Genomic DNA, 13,356 nt, shown 5'->3' on the forward strand with positions numbered 1-13,356 from the left:
GTGCGAACTCATGATACTGGGAAAGCTGGGTGGGTTTGCCGTTGCGCGGAGTTTCGGCGTTTTCCCGTGAGGGATGAGCCAGGTGCAGACTACGGCTCCCGTACAAATGCTGGCAACAGGCCGAGATGCAGCGTTGTGGATCAAATAATTCGAGTGATCGCCGCCAAGTTGCAAGTGTCGATTCAGTCAAAGACGCAACCGCAAGTTACATACGATCCTTCTGGCAGACTTGGCGGTAGTTTGGTACGGACATCAATTCAAATTGGGACATTTATCACACCCCTGGGAACAGATTCATGTCATGTTGTTCCAGTAAACATGACAGAATCTCCCAAATTTCCGGTCACTTGCAATGACCATCGGAGTATATTTCCTCTTGAGACTGCACCTGTGTATCCCCGTTTGAAAGATAAAGTTACATTTCGATGGAGACATTACTGCAAAAGAGCAAGCTTGAGGTGGTGCAAGCTGCAGTGCCACATGGCGTGCTCTTCAAAGTAGGAGCGTCTCACTTTTCATATATACACTGAGTTTGCGTGAGGTGATTGGTTTGAAACCATCTACACCGTGAGTAATTTAAAACCATAATTAGACGACAGTCATCACAAATAAGTGCATGTCGCTCTCGACATCCAGTCACCTTTGTTACATTTGCAGGCCAGCTTGACAACCTCATTCATGTGAATTTATCCCACAATGTCTACCACAGAAGTAATAACGACAGACCTCGCGTCTATCTCATCCGAGACTTACATCAAACTTTCTGGCTCACACCGTCTGGCTCACACGGCCGCCATCCACGTCCACAAGCCGAGACAAGCACCTCAGACTTCCAATACCAATTCCAAGGAACAGTACATCAATGATGAACAAGGGAAAGCACATCAAGACATTGTCTCTTCCATCATGGACATTCTTGAAAAATTCAGTCTTCAGCAACGCGGAAATACTCTCTTCGTTGGCCGAGACGTGTTTGCACCATGTGTCAATCGACATGTTTTTGCAGGAAGACGAATTCCCATGGTACTCCCAGCTTTTCCTGCTAAGAGCATCAATCGCGTCGACAAGGTATTAGGACCTCATCCAGACCTGGGCGAGGAACTGGCACTGGACAGATTGAACGATCTTTGCTCTCAGATACAGAATGTCTATGCTCCCGGGGCAACAGTTCTGATCGCGACAGACGGGGCATGTTACAATGGTAAGTATCAGCTACGGTGCTCTTCTCATGAGAATATCAACGGGCATGTTTACTGACTATAAACAGATCTCACTGGCGTCACGGACGATGATCTCTGGGAATATGGTGCTATTTTACGTAAGATGGTCGCAAACAAGGGATACCGATGTATCGACTTTGTGCGCATCATGAATCTTCTAGGATTACATGACGATTCTACGATAACGAAGGAAAGATTCATCAGTCTGCTTGACCCATCGAGGCAGGAACTGATGAGAAGATATGTTGATCCTGACTTTGATGCGAATTTGTGCATCAAGACGGACCCCGATTACAAAATGACTTTTGACGGCTACGCTAAGTTTTTGAAAAAGGACCTGGCATATGGCCCGATCAGAAACTCTGCGATCAGTGGGAAGAAGTACAAAGCAAAGGTCCATGAAACCGCCAAGGCGATGATTGCACGAGGCGTGGTGAGCAGTAGTCCATCTCTGAGCGCATACTTAACTCAGCTAAAACCATCTCTAGGCGTTTGCGGAGCTGATTCGGGAGAAGCTTCCTGAGCACGTCAGACTCTCCATTCATCCGTCAACAGGCTTGACCAAAATATCAATGCCACTAATCCCCCAGTCGGACACGTTCTCCATGACGCCCTGGCACTGCGCAGTGGCTGTTGACGTTGAAGGAAATTTCAGAACTGGACACCTTCCCACGTGGAGAGATACCCACGAACTTGTGTATCGAAACGGGCTACCGTACTTTTTCAGAGAGAGGTCGAGCCTGTACTCCTGGGACGCAAAGGTGGATTTTGAGCATATGTATGGCGGTGGTATTGTAGTACATAACGTGGGAGGCTCAGAGCAGACCAAGGCATCTCTGTCAGTCTCAGATCAAAAGAAGGCTGCATCGCTCGCGGTTCTTCAAGGGAGGATTCTATTTCGTGGATTTGTATAGTTACAGTCTTCTTGTTTACAGGTTGTTTTATGATACAGGCTGATGGCATAGTTATGTACCAATTTCAGCGAAGCTTCAAGCGCACATAGCACTGTACGGGCTTCCGTGTGAGGCTTGTAATACTCTTGTAACTCGACAAGTTCTCTGGGCACTTTTGGAACTCAAACGACCACGCCAATGTGGTTACCAACAGCTTCATCTCCATGTATGCCAGCTTCCGTCCAAAACAGCCTCGAAGTCCAAGACCGAAGGGCAATGTTGGACCAGCAGCAGCATCGAACTCATCGTCGCCGTTCTCATTCCGTATAAGCCAGCGCTCTGGCCTGAATTTCTCCATCCCGTGGCTGTCCCAGACTCTGAGACCGAAGTCTTTGGCTGCCTTTTGGCAAGATGGGCTACGCAGACGTTCGTCGATCTCATATCCTGGCTCAGTGAAACTCGGGCCCTTGTTTGGGACCATTACAAGGGTACCCTTAGGGATGGCATGGCCCAGGATGATAGTGTCTTCTTTGCAATCTCGATCCTGGCTGGCTGCTGTGTGGGCAAGTCGAAGCATCTCCTCAATAACTGCGTCTAGGTATGGTATCTTCGCGTCGCAAATCTCAGAATGTGTAGGAAGTCGATGTTCGGTCGCAGCAGCTGAGTGAAAGCCCCGAAGGCTGTAGAAGAGCTTTTGCTGAACTGATTGATCATCCGCAATGTACTTCAGACCCCAGCAGAGAGTCGTGCTCGTCGTATCGTGCCCGGCAACAATAAAGCCGGAAGTCTAGGTCAATGATACGTCAGCATGTGGTCTCGGGTGGTCAGTTGACATGTCTCCTTACCTCGTCTCTCACGGTCTCAATCCAGTTGGGGAGAAGGTGGCCTTCCTTCTCTACGACCCCGTTCAGTCGTCGAACCATCAAGTCGATTGCGGACTTCACATGTTTGTCCTCGTCGCCTGCATTTTGCGCCTGGAGTTTGTATCTCTCCGACGCTTGCAAGACCTGATCGACAAGAAACCTATCCCGCACCGCTCTGGTCCGACGAACACTAGGCATGAGGCCAATGATTGACCACGCGAGCCTTGGAAACCCAGTCTCGGCTACTCCGCCAATGTTATCCGCCCCCTGTAATGTTGCTTCGAGAGCAGGATGGATAGGCGCAACCGGAAAACTGAAAAATTCTTCGTACAGTGCTGCATTTCGCAAGGCTTCGATGTCGGCATTTGCTAACGCCTCAAGTTGAGGAACAAGAGCCCTCATCTCAGCAGCGTCGCCGAACCCGAAGTCGAAGACGGCATCTAGGGCAGCGTAGAAGATATCGTGCTCCGCAGAAAACGACTTGCCATTTGCAAGTTGCGCTTTCTTCTTCCAAAGATCCATGAGGCGTAAAGCACTCTTGTAGATGTTTGGAGCCGCGACCCTGTGGAGAAATGCCGGAGTCATCAAGTCCTGAAGTAAACGACGTTGAGCCTTCCACTGTGGGCCTGTCTTCAAGGTAATATGGAAGGAGTTTGCCTCGCCGGACAAGACACTACTCATGAAGTTCGAGCGATCAAACTCTTTTCGGCGCAGAAGAATATCCTGGCCCTCGCGGAAATCGGCAACGACGACAGCAGGTTTCGTAAAAGGGCCCAGCCAGATTTGGAAAATGGGGCTGTTGTGGCGACGGGACTGGGCAGAGATCCAGTTGAAGATGTTGCCAGGAGATTCCTTCTTGATCTGAGGGATATCGCCGAGGAGACTCTTCGTGGCGTCTTTATTATAAGGGATTCCAGGAATGGGCTTCGGCAGGAGGTATCGATAGAGGGAATAAAGAAGCGGCAAAACCGCGATGAAGGGACCTAGAATGCCCATACATGGCACGGAAGTGTTGGGTCCCGACGTATCTGCCATGACTGCGGAAGTTGAGTAGAGCTTGACAGAAAATGAAAAGTGCTGGCCTGGGACATTTATCAAATGGCCGCGAAAAGTCTTGCATCATGTTGCAAAATGGAGTCAAGCAAGTTTCATACAATATTCCTTTCGTGAGAAACCCAAGCCGACGGCTTTCAGTTGGGTCCGCTGGAGCTGGAGCGTACAGTAGCCGACGGAGCATAGAATAGTCCCGACGGATACGGAGAATAGTAGGCGTTTTGCTGCCCGGACGCAAGTTTCCGGCAACCGGGCAGTACCCCACTTTCCGGCAATGAAGTCGGCCGGCCGCCGCAGAATAGCTACCGCACCGCGCGTAATCGACTACATGTAGTTACGATTGCGTTTTTGAAAATACACTGGATTCCAATTTTATCATGCTTTCCTTGTCCTTGCATTTTCATTCCACAATTGATGAGAAGTACAGCAAAGATCTATGACTATTAGGCTATTGAGAACGCTGTCGTCGCTGTCGATTCAACGACGCGCAATTGACTCTTCAGAGGTGTTTACAGCAGTAGCTACGTTGGCAGTTGCCACTTTGCCCGATGCCACCTCGCCTTGAGATGCATCCCGGTAGCTTCCTTCCTGGCTGCGATCGTCCTCCAAATGTGTGAGCTTCGCCTTCCTGTTTGCAGATGTCAGTATTGATCCTCATTAAATATGGGGCGTAAATTGGCTCACTCTTTGCGTTTGATGTAGACGTCCAAAATGTGGGTGGCGATAATGAGTGATATGGCGCACCCCAGACAGAACGAGAAACCCTTCGGATATCGTGGGGACTCAACGGTAGGGAAGGTAAGAAGAGGCGTCCAAGCAGTTGAAGACTGTGCGATGATGGTGATCATCACGAGCGTGAAAGACCGCTGTTCGGGAGAGTCTCGGAGGATGGTGTTAACCCAGCCGTGTAACACACTGGAAAGTGCGTTGGACCAATACATCGTCGCGAACGCAAACCATTTTGCGCCTTCGGGCGCATCCCAAATGACCAAGATAATCAATCCCGTGACGTTCCACAGCGATGAGAACGTAATAGCCCACGCCGGCCCCAGAACCAAATCGGACAGGAAGCATGCCACGATATTGTAAAGGATACCAAGGGCAGGAGCGATAGTTCCCATCTCGTTGACCTCTGCAGAGGTGTAGCGGCCCAAGCTCTTGATCCAAAGCAGGAAGCTGCCAGTGCTCTTGTGAATACCGGCATTCCAAAACAGCACATCGACGAGGACGACGGTCCAAAATTGCGGGCTAAGGAAGATCTTTTTGATGTGCCCCAGCTTGAACTTGCCACGCGTAACATGACCACCTCTTTCGAGTCGGGCCTTAGCTACCTTGATATCGTGGTCGTTCAAAACCCAGCGATTCGGCTGGTCGACGGTGCCGGGGAGGAGGAAATAGCCGAGGATTCCGACGGGAATAGTGATGATGGCGCAGATGATGTACATCCACCGCCACCCAGCCATGCCGTGGACGCCTTCTAAGCGACGTGTTGCGCCGGCGGCAATCAAGCCAGCCGTAAGTGTTCCGAGATTGAGTCCCGTGTAGAATATGCCACCCCTGCGAGCGATCTCATGGCCGCGGTACCACGAGCCAAAGACATAATGCATGGCCGGGAAGAAAGCAGCCTAAAGATATGATCAGCTCCGATCCGACGTGTTTCGACGAAGTCCACATACCTCGAAGAAGCCAACCATGAACCTGTAAGCAGCCATTTCTCCAAAAGTCTGTCCACGGTATTGAAGAAGCGTGAAAATACCCCACAGAATGTCCATCGCTGGAATCGTCCAGTACATGGGAACGTAGGTGAAGAGAAACATGAAAGGCACCATGCCGACAACAGCGCCGACTGTGTACATGGTTTGCAGCTCAACCAACTCGTTGCCTTGAAATCCTAGCTCTTCTTTCATGCCTCCAACATAGGCATTGTCTGATCATGTCAGTGTTTGCCTGGATCGGCGAAAAGGCTGCTTGACCTACTCAGATTTGCCTGATCGATGTACTTGACCCAATAGCTCAACACGGCATACGGAACAACAATCATGTCAAGCTTGACAATGAGCTTCCGCTCCTCGGGCGTGTCATCGTCAGAGTACCATTGAATCTTCCACCACTTCTTCCTCGGCACGGTGTCGGCGGTAGGCATTTTCGGCAATCAGCACAAGGATGGCCGTTGAAAGTCCTGGACAAAGACGAAATGTGGCAGAAGGCCTTTCAATCCAAGAGCTTCCCAGCACCAGGGAGCTGGGACAATTGATTGATAACTCCTGCCCACCCTCCCCTGCACGTCAAAGTTCTCCCACCTTATCGATTGCGCCAGAGTCCCTGGGCCTTGTGCCATGCGAACCGCCCACTGCCCAGGCCTGCATTTGTGGGAAGAGTCCCGCTTCCGCGCATCCCCGGGAGTCGGACGGTGCCCGACCCTGGACAACCAACAAACCTTTCTTGGATGCTCCTCGTGGCGTATGCGAAGCCTGCCGGGAGTTGACCGACAATTTGGCCGCTCAGTGCGCGTCTTGGACGGTCGTCGGCTGAAAAGGGATGTGGGTGGGGCGCGTGGCTGAACGACACACGAGGGGACTGCGCGAGGTAACAAACTCTGGTTGGTGCTCAAGTCGTTGGCCGATGGGCCTGAACATGCTTAAAGTCGGAGATAAAGCCTGAAAGCGACTTTTCTATGGATTGTGGTGGCACGTTGCGGAGGATCCCGCTGTGTGCGCGGGGTTGGGTTGGCTGGCTGCAAATGACGTGCTTGATGCTGGTGATGGTGCCAGACGCGCAGATTGGCAGCGCGATCACCGAGACTGTCCCGGTATTTGGCTCATCCTGCACCAACCATAGCGCATGCAGATTTGAAGACTTTCGGGTTGGTTTCCATCATGATTCAATGGCGCCGGTGTAGAGTCAATGACACAATGGCGGCGAACTCTCACAGAACAGTCAACTTGGACAGCAACAGTTGGTCGAGAGATGCACTGAAGCCAATCATGTTTCCTGGGTTCCTCTTTGTAGCCCAGTCGTGTGGCAAACACCTTCACTCAAAATCAACTTCATCGAAATGGTGACACAAAGATTTCCGCTTTGTGCTAGATGTTTTGTGCCGTTCAGACAGAATGTCTCCCTGTCGTCGAAACATCGCTAAAGTAAGGTTTTGGATTTGAGAAAACTCATGGTTTAAGTTATCACGTCAGCGCCTAGTGGTTGCAACCAGCTCAGAGCGTTCGGTTGACTATGTCTATAGAGCCTGTTAACCCTCGAGTAGGGTTGGCGCTCAGCCCAAAAACATTGAGTGCCCAGCTCCTGGAAAGACTCAGCCTAAGATGGCTTTCGTATTAACGAACGGCAGATAAATTGCATAGAAGGTCCAGAATAGACTCAGAGCTTAGCTTTCAGTCATTGCAACATCGTTGGCGGTGAAGCATCAATGGACCAGCTCTGGAGAAGCCTTTCAAGAGTTTGTGCCAGGGCGCCGAACATAGTCAAACCTTTGACATCGTAGTAGTTGGGCCAAACCACACCTTCAACACAACTTTTGTCTTGTGGGTGTGCGACAAGATCTGGATTCTTGAGCTTGTTGAGAGTTCGGACTGATGATGGGGGTGTCGGAGACAGTGGTGTCGACGTGTCTGCAACTGTCAGATTATGCGACCTCGACGCGTATTTTCAACTCACCTAGGACAATCAAGCTGCGATAGTTTCAAAACAACAGCTTCTTTGTAAGACTGCGCAATTGCTTGTCCACCGGAAGTCATTCAACGCATCGGACCAAGACGACTGCCGATTGCCGGCTTCTTAATCTCTCGACTTCCTCCCGAGCGGATCCCACGGATGCAACACTGCCACTGAATCGTCGTCCCATCTTTTCCTCTCCGGACTGGGAAGCCGACGCAGCCTCCGTGTTCGCAACACCTCCATCGACCGGGCCCTAAATGACGCTACGTGGGGTCCCTCGGACGTTTCTGTCTGAGCAGAAAAGAAACCTTGGTACACCGGACGACTCCAGCGGTTCCCCCGCGCCACCCACTCCGATGGCGTGCACGAACCTTACTGGCTGGATCGTCATCCCAACGTCGAACACGGAATACGCAAACCGCCTCAAGACAGTTTCACGCCGTGCTCCAATCTGCCATTGTTGCTTACCAACATCATGACTTGACTTGTCCGTACGGTTCTTCAGTTGGGGGTTTCCGAAGGACACGAAGCAAGTGACGAGAAGAGCGAATGTACAATTATAAGATGGATGCATTTCCATAGGACTTTCAGCCCTTGGCGGTGAGTGCTGAACGACTAATGCTGGTGTTTCATTGTGCTTAAAATGGACTTTCTCAAAACAAACCCCCTCTATCTCGGAGGCGCACTTGTGTGCGTCGCTCTAGCTACGGTAATATCTTCAGCAGCATATAGTCACAACAGCTAAGACTAACAGATAATGACAGTACATATACCAAGGGCTCACAAACCCTTTATCGAACATACCAGGCCCGTGGTATACACGATTCACAACCCTAGTGTCAACATACTTCGTAATCACTGCTCATCATCCGGACTGGGTGCACGCTTTGCACGCAAAATACGGCCCTGTAGTGCGAATCAGTCCACATGAAGTCGACGTCTCTGATCCGCAAACATGCCAACGCATCCACAGTGTTAAGGGGGGCTTTCTGAAGTCGCCCTTCTATTCCCTCCTCATCACGGACTCGTCAAGTGTTTTCAATGAGATCCGGCCAGAAATCCACCGCAAGTACAAACGCCTGCTGTCGAACCCAATGTCGGAGACTGGACTGAAGACGTTCCTGCCACGCATTGATGGCAAAGTACGCATGGCTATCGAGCGTATCCGGGACGAGAACAAAACTCGTGGAGCTGCGGACATCGCCAAGTGGTTCATGTTCCTATCATTCGACGTCATTGGTGACCTGACCTTCGGCGAGGGTTTCGGTCAGCTTGAAAGCGGCGTTGTAAGTACTACAACCAACGTACCTTTACTGTATCTTGAATCTCACACAACACAGAAAAACAGATCCGTCAACGACTTCATCAGCCTCGGCTTCGTCGGCGGCCTGCGCTCCATGTTCCCCACGATCGCCTGGTTCTCCCTCTACCTCCCGATCCCCGTGTTCCGCGACGCCACCAAGATCCAGTACCGCACCTTCGACTACGCGCAGGGCGCGCTCGACCGGCACGCCGCGCGCGTCGAGGAGACCGGCGACGACCCCAAGCCGACCGTCTTCTCGAAGCTCTACACCGCCGGCGAGGAGGACAGCTGGTCGCCGATCGAGATCCGCGACAACGCGCAGGTCTTCATCGTCGGCGGCAGCGACACCACGGCCAACTCCATGATCTACCTCATCTGGGCCGTCTGCAAGCTGCCCGACGTCAAGAAGAAGCTGCTCGCCGAGCTGGCGACGCTGCCCGAGGACTTTGGGTACGAGGACCTCCGCGAGATGCCGTACCTGAACTGGATCGTCAACGAGACGCTGCGCCTGTATACGGCGCTGCCGTGCGGGCTGCCGCGGATCGTGCCGGCGGGCGGGTCGGAGCTTGCGGGGCACTTTATTCCCGAGGGCGCGACGGTGACGACGCAGGCGTATAGTTTGCATCGTGACGAGCACGCGTTCCCGGATCCGTACCGGTTCTATCCGGATAGGTGGGAGCATACTACCCAGGAGATGAAGGATTGCACCATGCCTTTTGGCGGTGGGTCGAGGAGTGAGTCTTGTTGACACCGTGATGCTTCTCATCGTGCTAACTAATGTCACAGCGTGCCTTGGACGTCACCTGGCTCGCATCGAACTTCGCCTCATCACCGCTCGATTCTTCCGCAACTTCCCCAACGCGACTGTGTCCGAGTTGGAGGGCATGTGTGACAAGGACATGGAGCCTGCATTGCACTTCTTGATGGTTCCGAGCGGCCATAGATGTCTGATCAAGCTCAACGGTTAGCCTGAGACGTCATTGTTCCAACTCTAGAACGTCTCGCATTATGTGTGTTGAGGGGTAATACACGTTGCTTCACAAGGTCACAGCGAATTTAGTAGAGTTCAATCACATCAAAAATGAACCACCTCCTATCTCAGTTTTTAAACACGTAAGTCATGCAACAATTTCCAACACGAGCTCCTCTCTGGACTTGATTTGGTATCAACTCAATGCTCCCCGCCGTCACTCTCTCAACTCCTGAAGCCATGTCCAGCCTCCACCATGCTGAACCTAAAGAAACAGTGTGAAACAAAAGGATGAAAAGAAGTTTGCCATGCTTAATCCACGTCGATAACTACTTTGAGAGCACCATGCTGCGCTGCTGCTCCAAAGGTCTCATACGCCTTCTCCATCTCGTTGAGCTTGAAATCTGCATCTTCCGTAAGCCAAACGTCCGAATGAAAGGAGGAAGAGGTCCTCTTACGGTGGGTAATCAGTTGAGAAGGCTGCAGCTTGCCAGACTGCACCAGCTTCAGAAGCATCGGCGTTGTCGTAGTGTCGACAAGCCTCGTGGTAATTGCTAAGATACGCTGTCAATCCTATGCTCAATGTCTCATTCACCCCCAGTCAAGGCTTACCAATGTTCTTATCCCAGAGATTCTGAAGATGAAGGTCCACCTTTGTTCCGTGAACACCAACGTTCGCCAACACGCCACCGGGCGCCAGCAACTCCTGACACAGATCAAACGTGGCAGGAATACCGACAGCTTCAATCACCGAGTCGCACCCCTTGCCCTCCGTCATCGCCTTGATGTCAGCGACAGCAGTCCCCTTGGAACTATCCACAACATCGGTCGCACCAAAGTTCTTGGCGACCTCCAACCGGTTCGGGTCCGTGTCGATGGCGATAATCTTAGACGGCGCATACATCTGCGCCGTGATAATCGACGCCAACCCAATCGGCCCAGACCCTACAACAGCGACCGTCCCGCCGGGCTGCACCTTGCCGCAGAGCACGCCGCACTCGTACCCCGTCGGGAAGATGTCGCTCAGCATGACGAGCGCCGCCTCGTCAGCGCCCGCGGGGACGGGATGCAGGCTGCTCTCGGCGTGCGGGATGCGCACGTACTCGGCCTGCGTGCCGTCGATGGTGTTGCCGAGGATCCAGCCGCCGGTGGTGCAGTGGCTGTACATGCCGCGGCGGCAGTACTCGCAGGTGCCGCAGTTGGAGATGGCCGAGATGAGGACCTTGTCGCCCTCCTTGTAGCGCGCGACGGAGGCGCCCGTCTTGTGGACGACGCCGACGCCCTCGTGGCCGAGGACGCGGCCGGGGGCGCAGGTGGCGACGTCGCCCTTGCGGATGTGCAGGTCCGTGCCGCAGATGGTCGTCTTGGAGACCTTGACGATCACGTCGGACGGGTTGACGATGTCCGGGAGGGGCTTGTCCTGAAGGGTGACGGAGTTGTTGCCGTTGTAGACGAGGGCTTTCATCGTGGAGAGGTAGCGGAGGGTGAGGGGGCTTGCGGAGAAGGCTTTGTGACGGAGTGGTGAGGAGATGCTGGCGAGCGCTGGGAGATGGGATCTCGAGGCGCGGAGCAGGAATGATTTGGCTGCTCGCGAGGTGGCTGCCATTGTGAGGACCAGATGAGTGAGTTGTGCGGGGTTGTTCGGCTGACCGGATGGTTTTCAGTAATGGTTGCAATGAATACAACACATAAACTGCGGAGAGGGCAGAAAGTTTCGAGTTTCTCGGATGAGCAATTCAATTGAGGAGGTTCAGAATCGGAGGATAGCGCGTCAAGTGTACTTTCAAGCGCAGATGTGGGTGGTAACAAACAAGTTATAGCGTCACTTATGAGCTTACCGATTGATGTAAGATGGCGAGATGGGCCTCGGACTACGGTATCCTGCAAAGTCTATCATTTTATCAGATCATTTGACTGCCAAAAGTGCGTCGGGTCCGTGGTCTGATCTTCCATGTTGGTTCGGCGACGTCAGGGACATTGGTGGGGGTATTGACCCGCATGTGGGGGGAAGCAGCTGATTTTGGGTCCGGGGTTAGCTCCAGCTTACCTGGTGAGGTGAGTTGTCTCGTCAAATGAGGATACTTTGCTGGAGCAATTGGGTGACTTTTAGTTGTAACTGGTCATGGGGATCAATTCCTTTGACAGGCGGGGTCTGTCTGGGGTTATGTCAAGTTTGGTGGATGATGCACCGCCCGATGGGTATCGTAGCAGCCCCGCGCTCCGTCGCATTTCACAAATCCAGCTGACTTGATAGGACAAGGTCCGAGATGTGCTGTTGCGGCCCTGCCATGACCGTCGATGCTGCAGTGGGTTCAGGCCATGTTGCCTCAGCTGGACCTGGGTAGGGGCATGGGGAGGCATTGATCAATTGCTCGGTGGGGGCGGCACACATGCGGAGCCGCAGGTGCGGTTCCGCGAAGTGGATATCTCGGTGTGCGGATTGCGAACCGAGTCGGAGCCGGCGCCATGAATGGTCAATGACCCCGCCTTACCGGTGCATCCGGAGGATTCGGCGCTTTTGGAATTTGATTGAAGAGCGCCCCTTTTCGATGTTACGGCGTCGCAAAACACTTAAAGGAACCATAACAAGCACTGCCGTTCTCCCTTCCACACAACGTCTTTCTTTGCTCCAAATGAACCAAGTTGGATCGTTTGCTGCTGCAATCCGGCCATGGTCCCGTCACGCCCTCACAGGCAATGCTCATGACGGGCCCGGGCAGGCGACTCGGATCGGATCGGGACCAATTCAGATCCACAGCGGAAGCAGAGAGGGTCCGTGGTTTCGCGGCACGCGGGGAGCGGGCTCCCGCTCGAGGAACTCGGTAAACCAACTCAAAACGGAACAACAGTCAGACAGGCCGGGATCTGAGACACTCTGGCTATTTCCGGCTGAATAGCAAATCCGACCTGTGCAGTCCAAGACATCCCTTTCTAGAACACTAAAAAAACTGGGTAACAAAACCAAAGCAGTCCAAGACATGCACAGGTGAACTCTGTCCGAGTCGTGTTTCTCCGGGCGGGACTCACCGCGAAAAGCGGGGCATTTTCAGTAAGCTGACAGACAGACGTTGCCCGACGTATGTAGGCCATCAGCACAGGCCCTTTTCTTTGGTGCTTTAATTGAGCTAGCTGGTGCTTCTGGCATACAATGAAAGTAGTAAGTTGTCAGGCACTTTGCAAACAAATTTCGTTCCGAATTGGCAAGCGGCTGCCCGTACTCAGCGCGCGCCTCACGGACAGCGGGGGCGGGTGAGCCGTTCGTCATTCTGCCGTATGGCCCCGCCATCGGCTGCACAGGCCCCACTACCCCGCCGTCGCCCCTGGCGGCAAGCTGACCCGAACGCGCCATGACTTCATGCTCAACAACCTCCCGTCGTACGTGACA

General features: G+C 52.9%; 5 protein-coding genes across 5 annotated transcripts; 2 read left to right on the plus strand and 3 right to left on the minus strand.

Moving 5' to 3' along the window:
- Positions 1-696: 696 nt before the first annotated feature.
- GCG54_00006524 (uncharacterized protein) lies at positions 697-2,134 on the plus strand (the record flags this gene model as incomplete). The annotated part of the gene is made up of 3 exons (XM_045406524.1): positions 697-1,201; positions 1,268-1,653; positions 1,709-2,134. 3 exons carry the CDS (start codon positions 697-699, stop codon positions 2,132-2,134), a joined length of 1,317 nt encoding a protein of 438 aa, XP_045267816.1.
- A 64-nt stretch (positions 2,135-2,198) lies between these two features.
- On the minus strand, positions 2,199-4,011 carry GCG54_00006525 (Cytochrome P450 27C1; the record flags this gene model as incomplete). Its single annotated transcript, XM_045406525.1, has 2 exons — positions 2,199-2,900; positions 2,959-4,011. 2 exons carry the CDS (start codon positions 4,009-4,011, stop codon positions 2,199-2,201), a joined length of 1,755 nt encoding a protein of 584 aa, XP_045267817.1.
- A 495-nt stretch (positions 4,012-4,506) lies between these two features.
- Positions 4,507-6,172, minus strand: GCG54_00006526 (putative transporter SEO1; the record flags this gene model as incomplete). Its single annotated transcript, XM_045406526.1, has 4 exons — positions 4,507-4,657; positions 4,714-5,654; positions 5,706-5,956; positions 6,007-6,172. The coding sequence occupies 4 exons, from the start codon at positions 6,170-6,172 to the stop codon at positions 4,507-4,509; spliced, it is 1,509 nt and encodes a 502-aa protein (XP_045267818.1).
- A 2,169-nt stretch (positions 6,173-8,341) lies between these two features.
- On the plus strand, positions 8,342-9,969 carry GCG54_00006527 (Cytochrome P450 monooxygenase azaI; the record flags this gene model as incomplete). Its single annotated transcript, XM_045406527.1, has 4 exons — positions 8,342-8,407; positions 8,463-8,984; positions 9,039-9,735; positions 9,788-9,969. The coding sequence occupies 4 exons, from the start codon at positions 8,342-8,344 to the stop codon at positions 9,967-9,969; spliced, it is 1,467 nt and encodes a 488-aa protein (XP_045267819.1).
- A 314-nt stretch (positions 9,970-10,283) lies between these two features.
- On the minus strand, positions 10,284-11,577 carry GCG54_00006528 (S-(hydroxymethyl)glutathione dehydrogenase; the record flags this gene model as incomplete). The annotated part of the gene is made up of 2 exons (XM_045406528.1): positions 10,284-10,525; positions 10,584-11,577. 2 exons carry the CDS (start codon positions 11,575-11,577, stop codon positions 10,284-10,286), a joined length of 1,236 nt encoding a protein of 411 aa, XP_045267820.1.
- Positions 11,578-13,356: the final 1,779 nt, after the last annotated feature.

This window comes from Colletotrichum gloeosporioides (assembly GCF_011800055.1).
Source record: "Colletotrichum gloeosporioides strain Lc1 chromosome Unknown consensus_19, whole genome shotgun sequence".
Lineage (NCBI taxonomy): Eukaryota > Fungi > Ascomycota > Sordariomycetes > Glomerellales > Glomerellaceae > Colletotrichum > Colletotrichum gloeosporioides.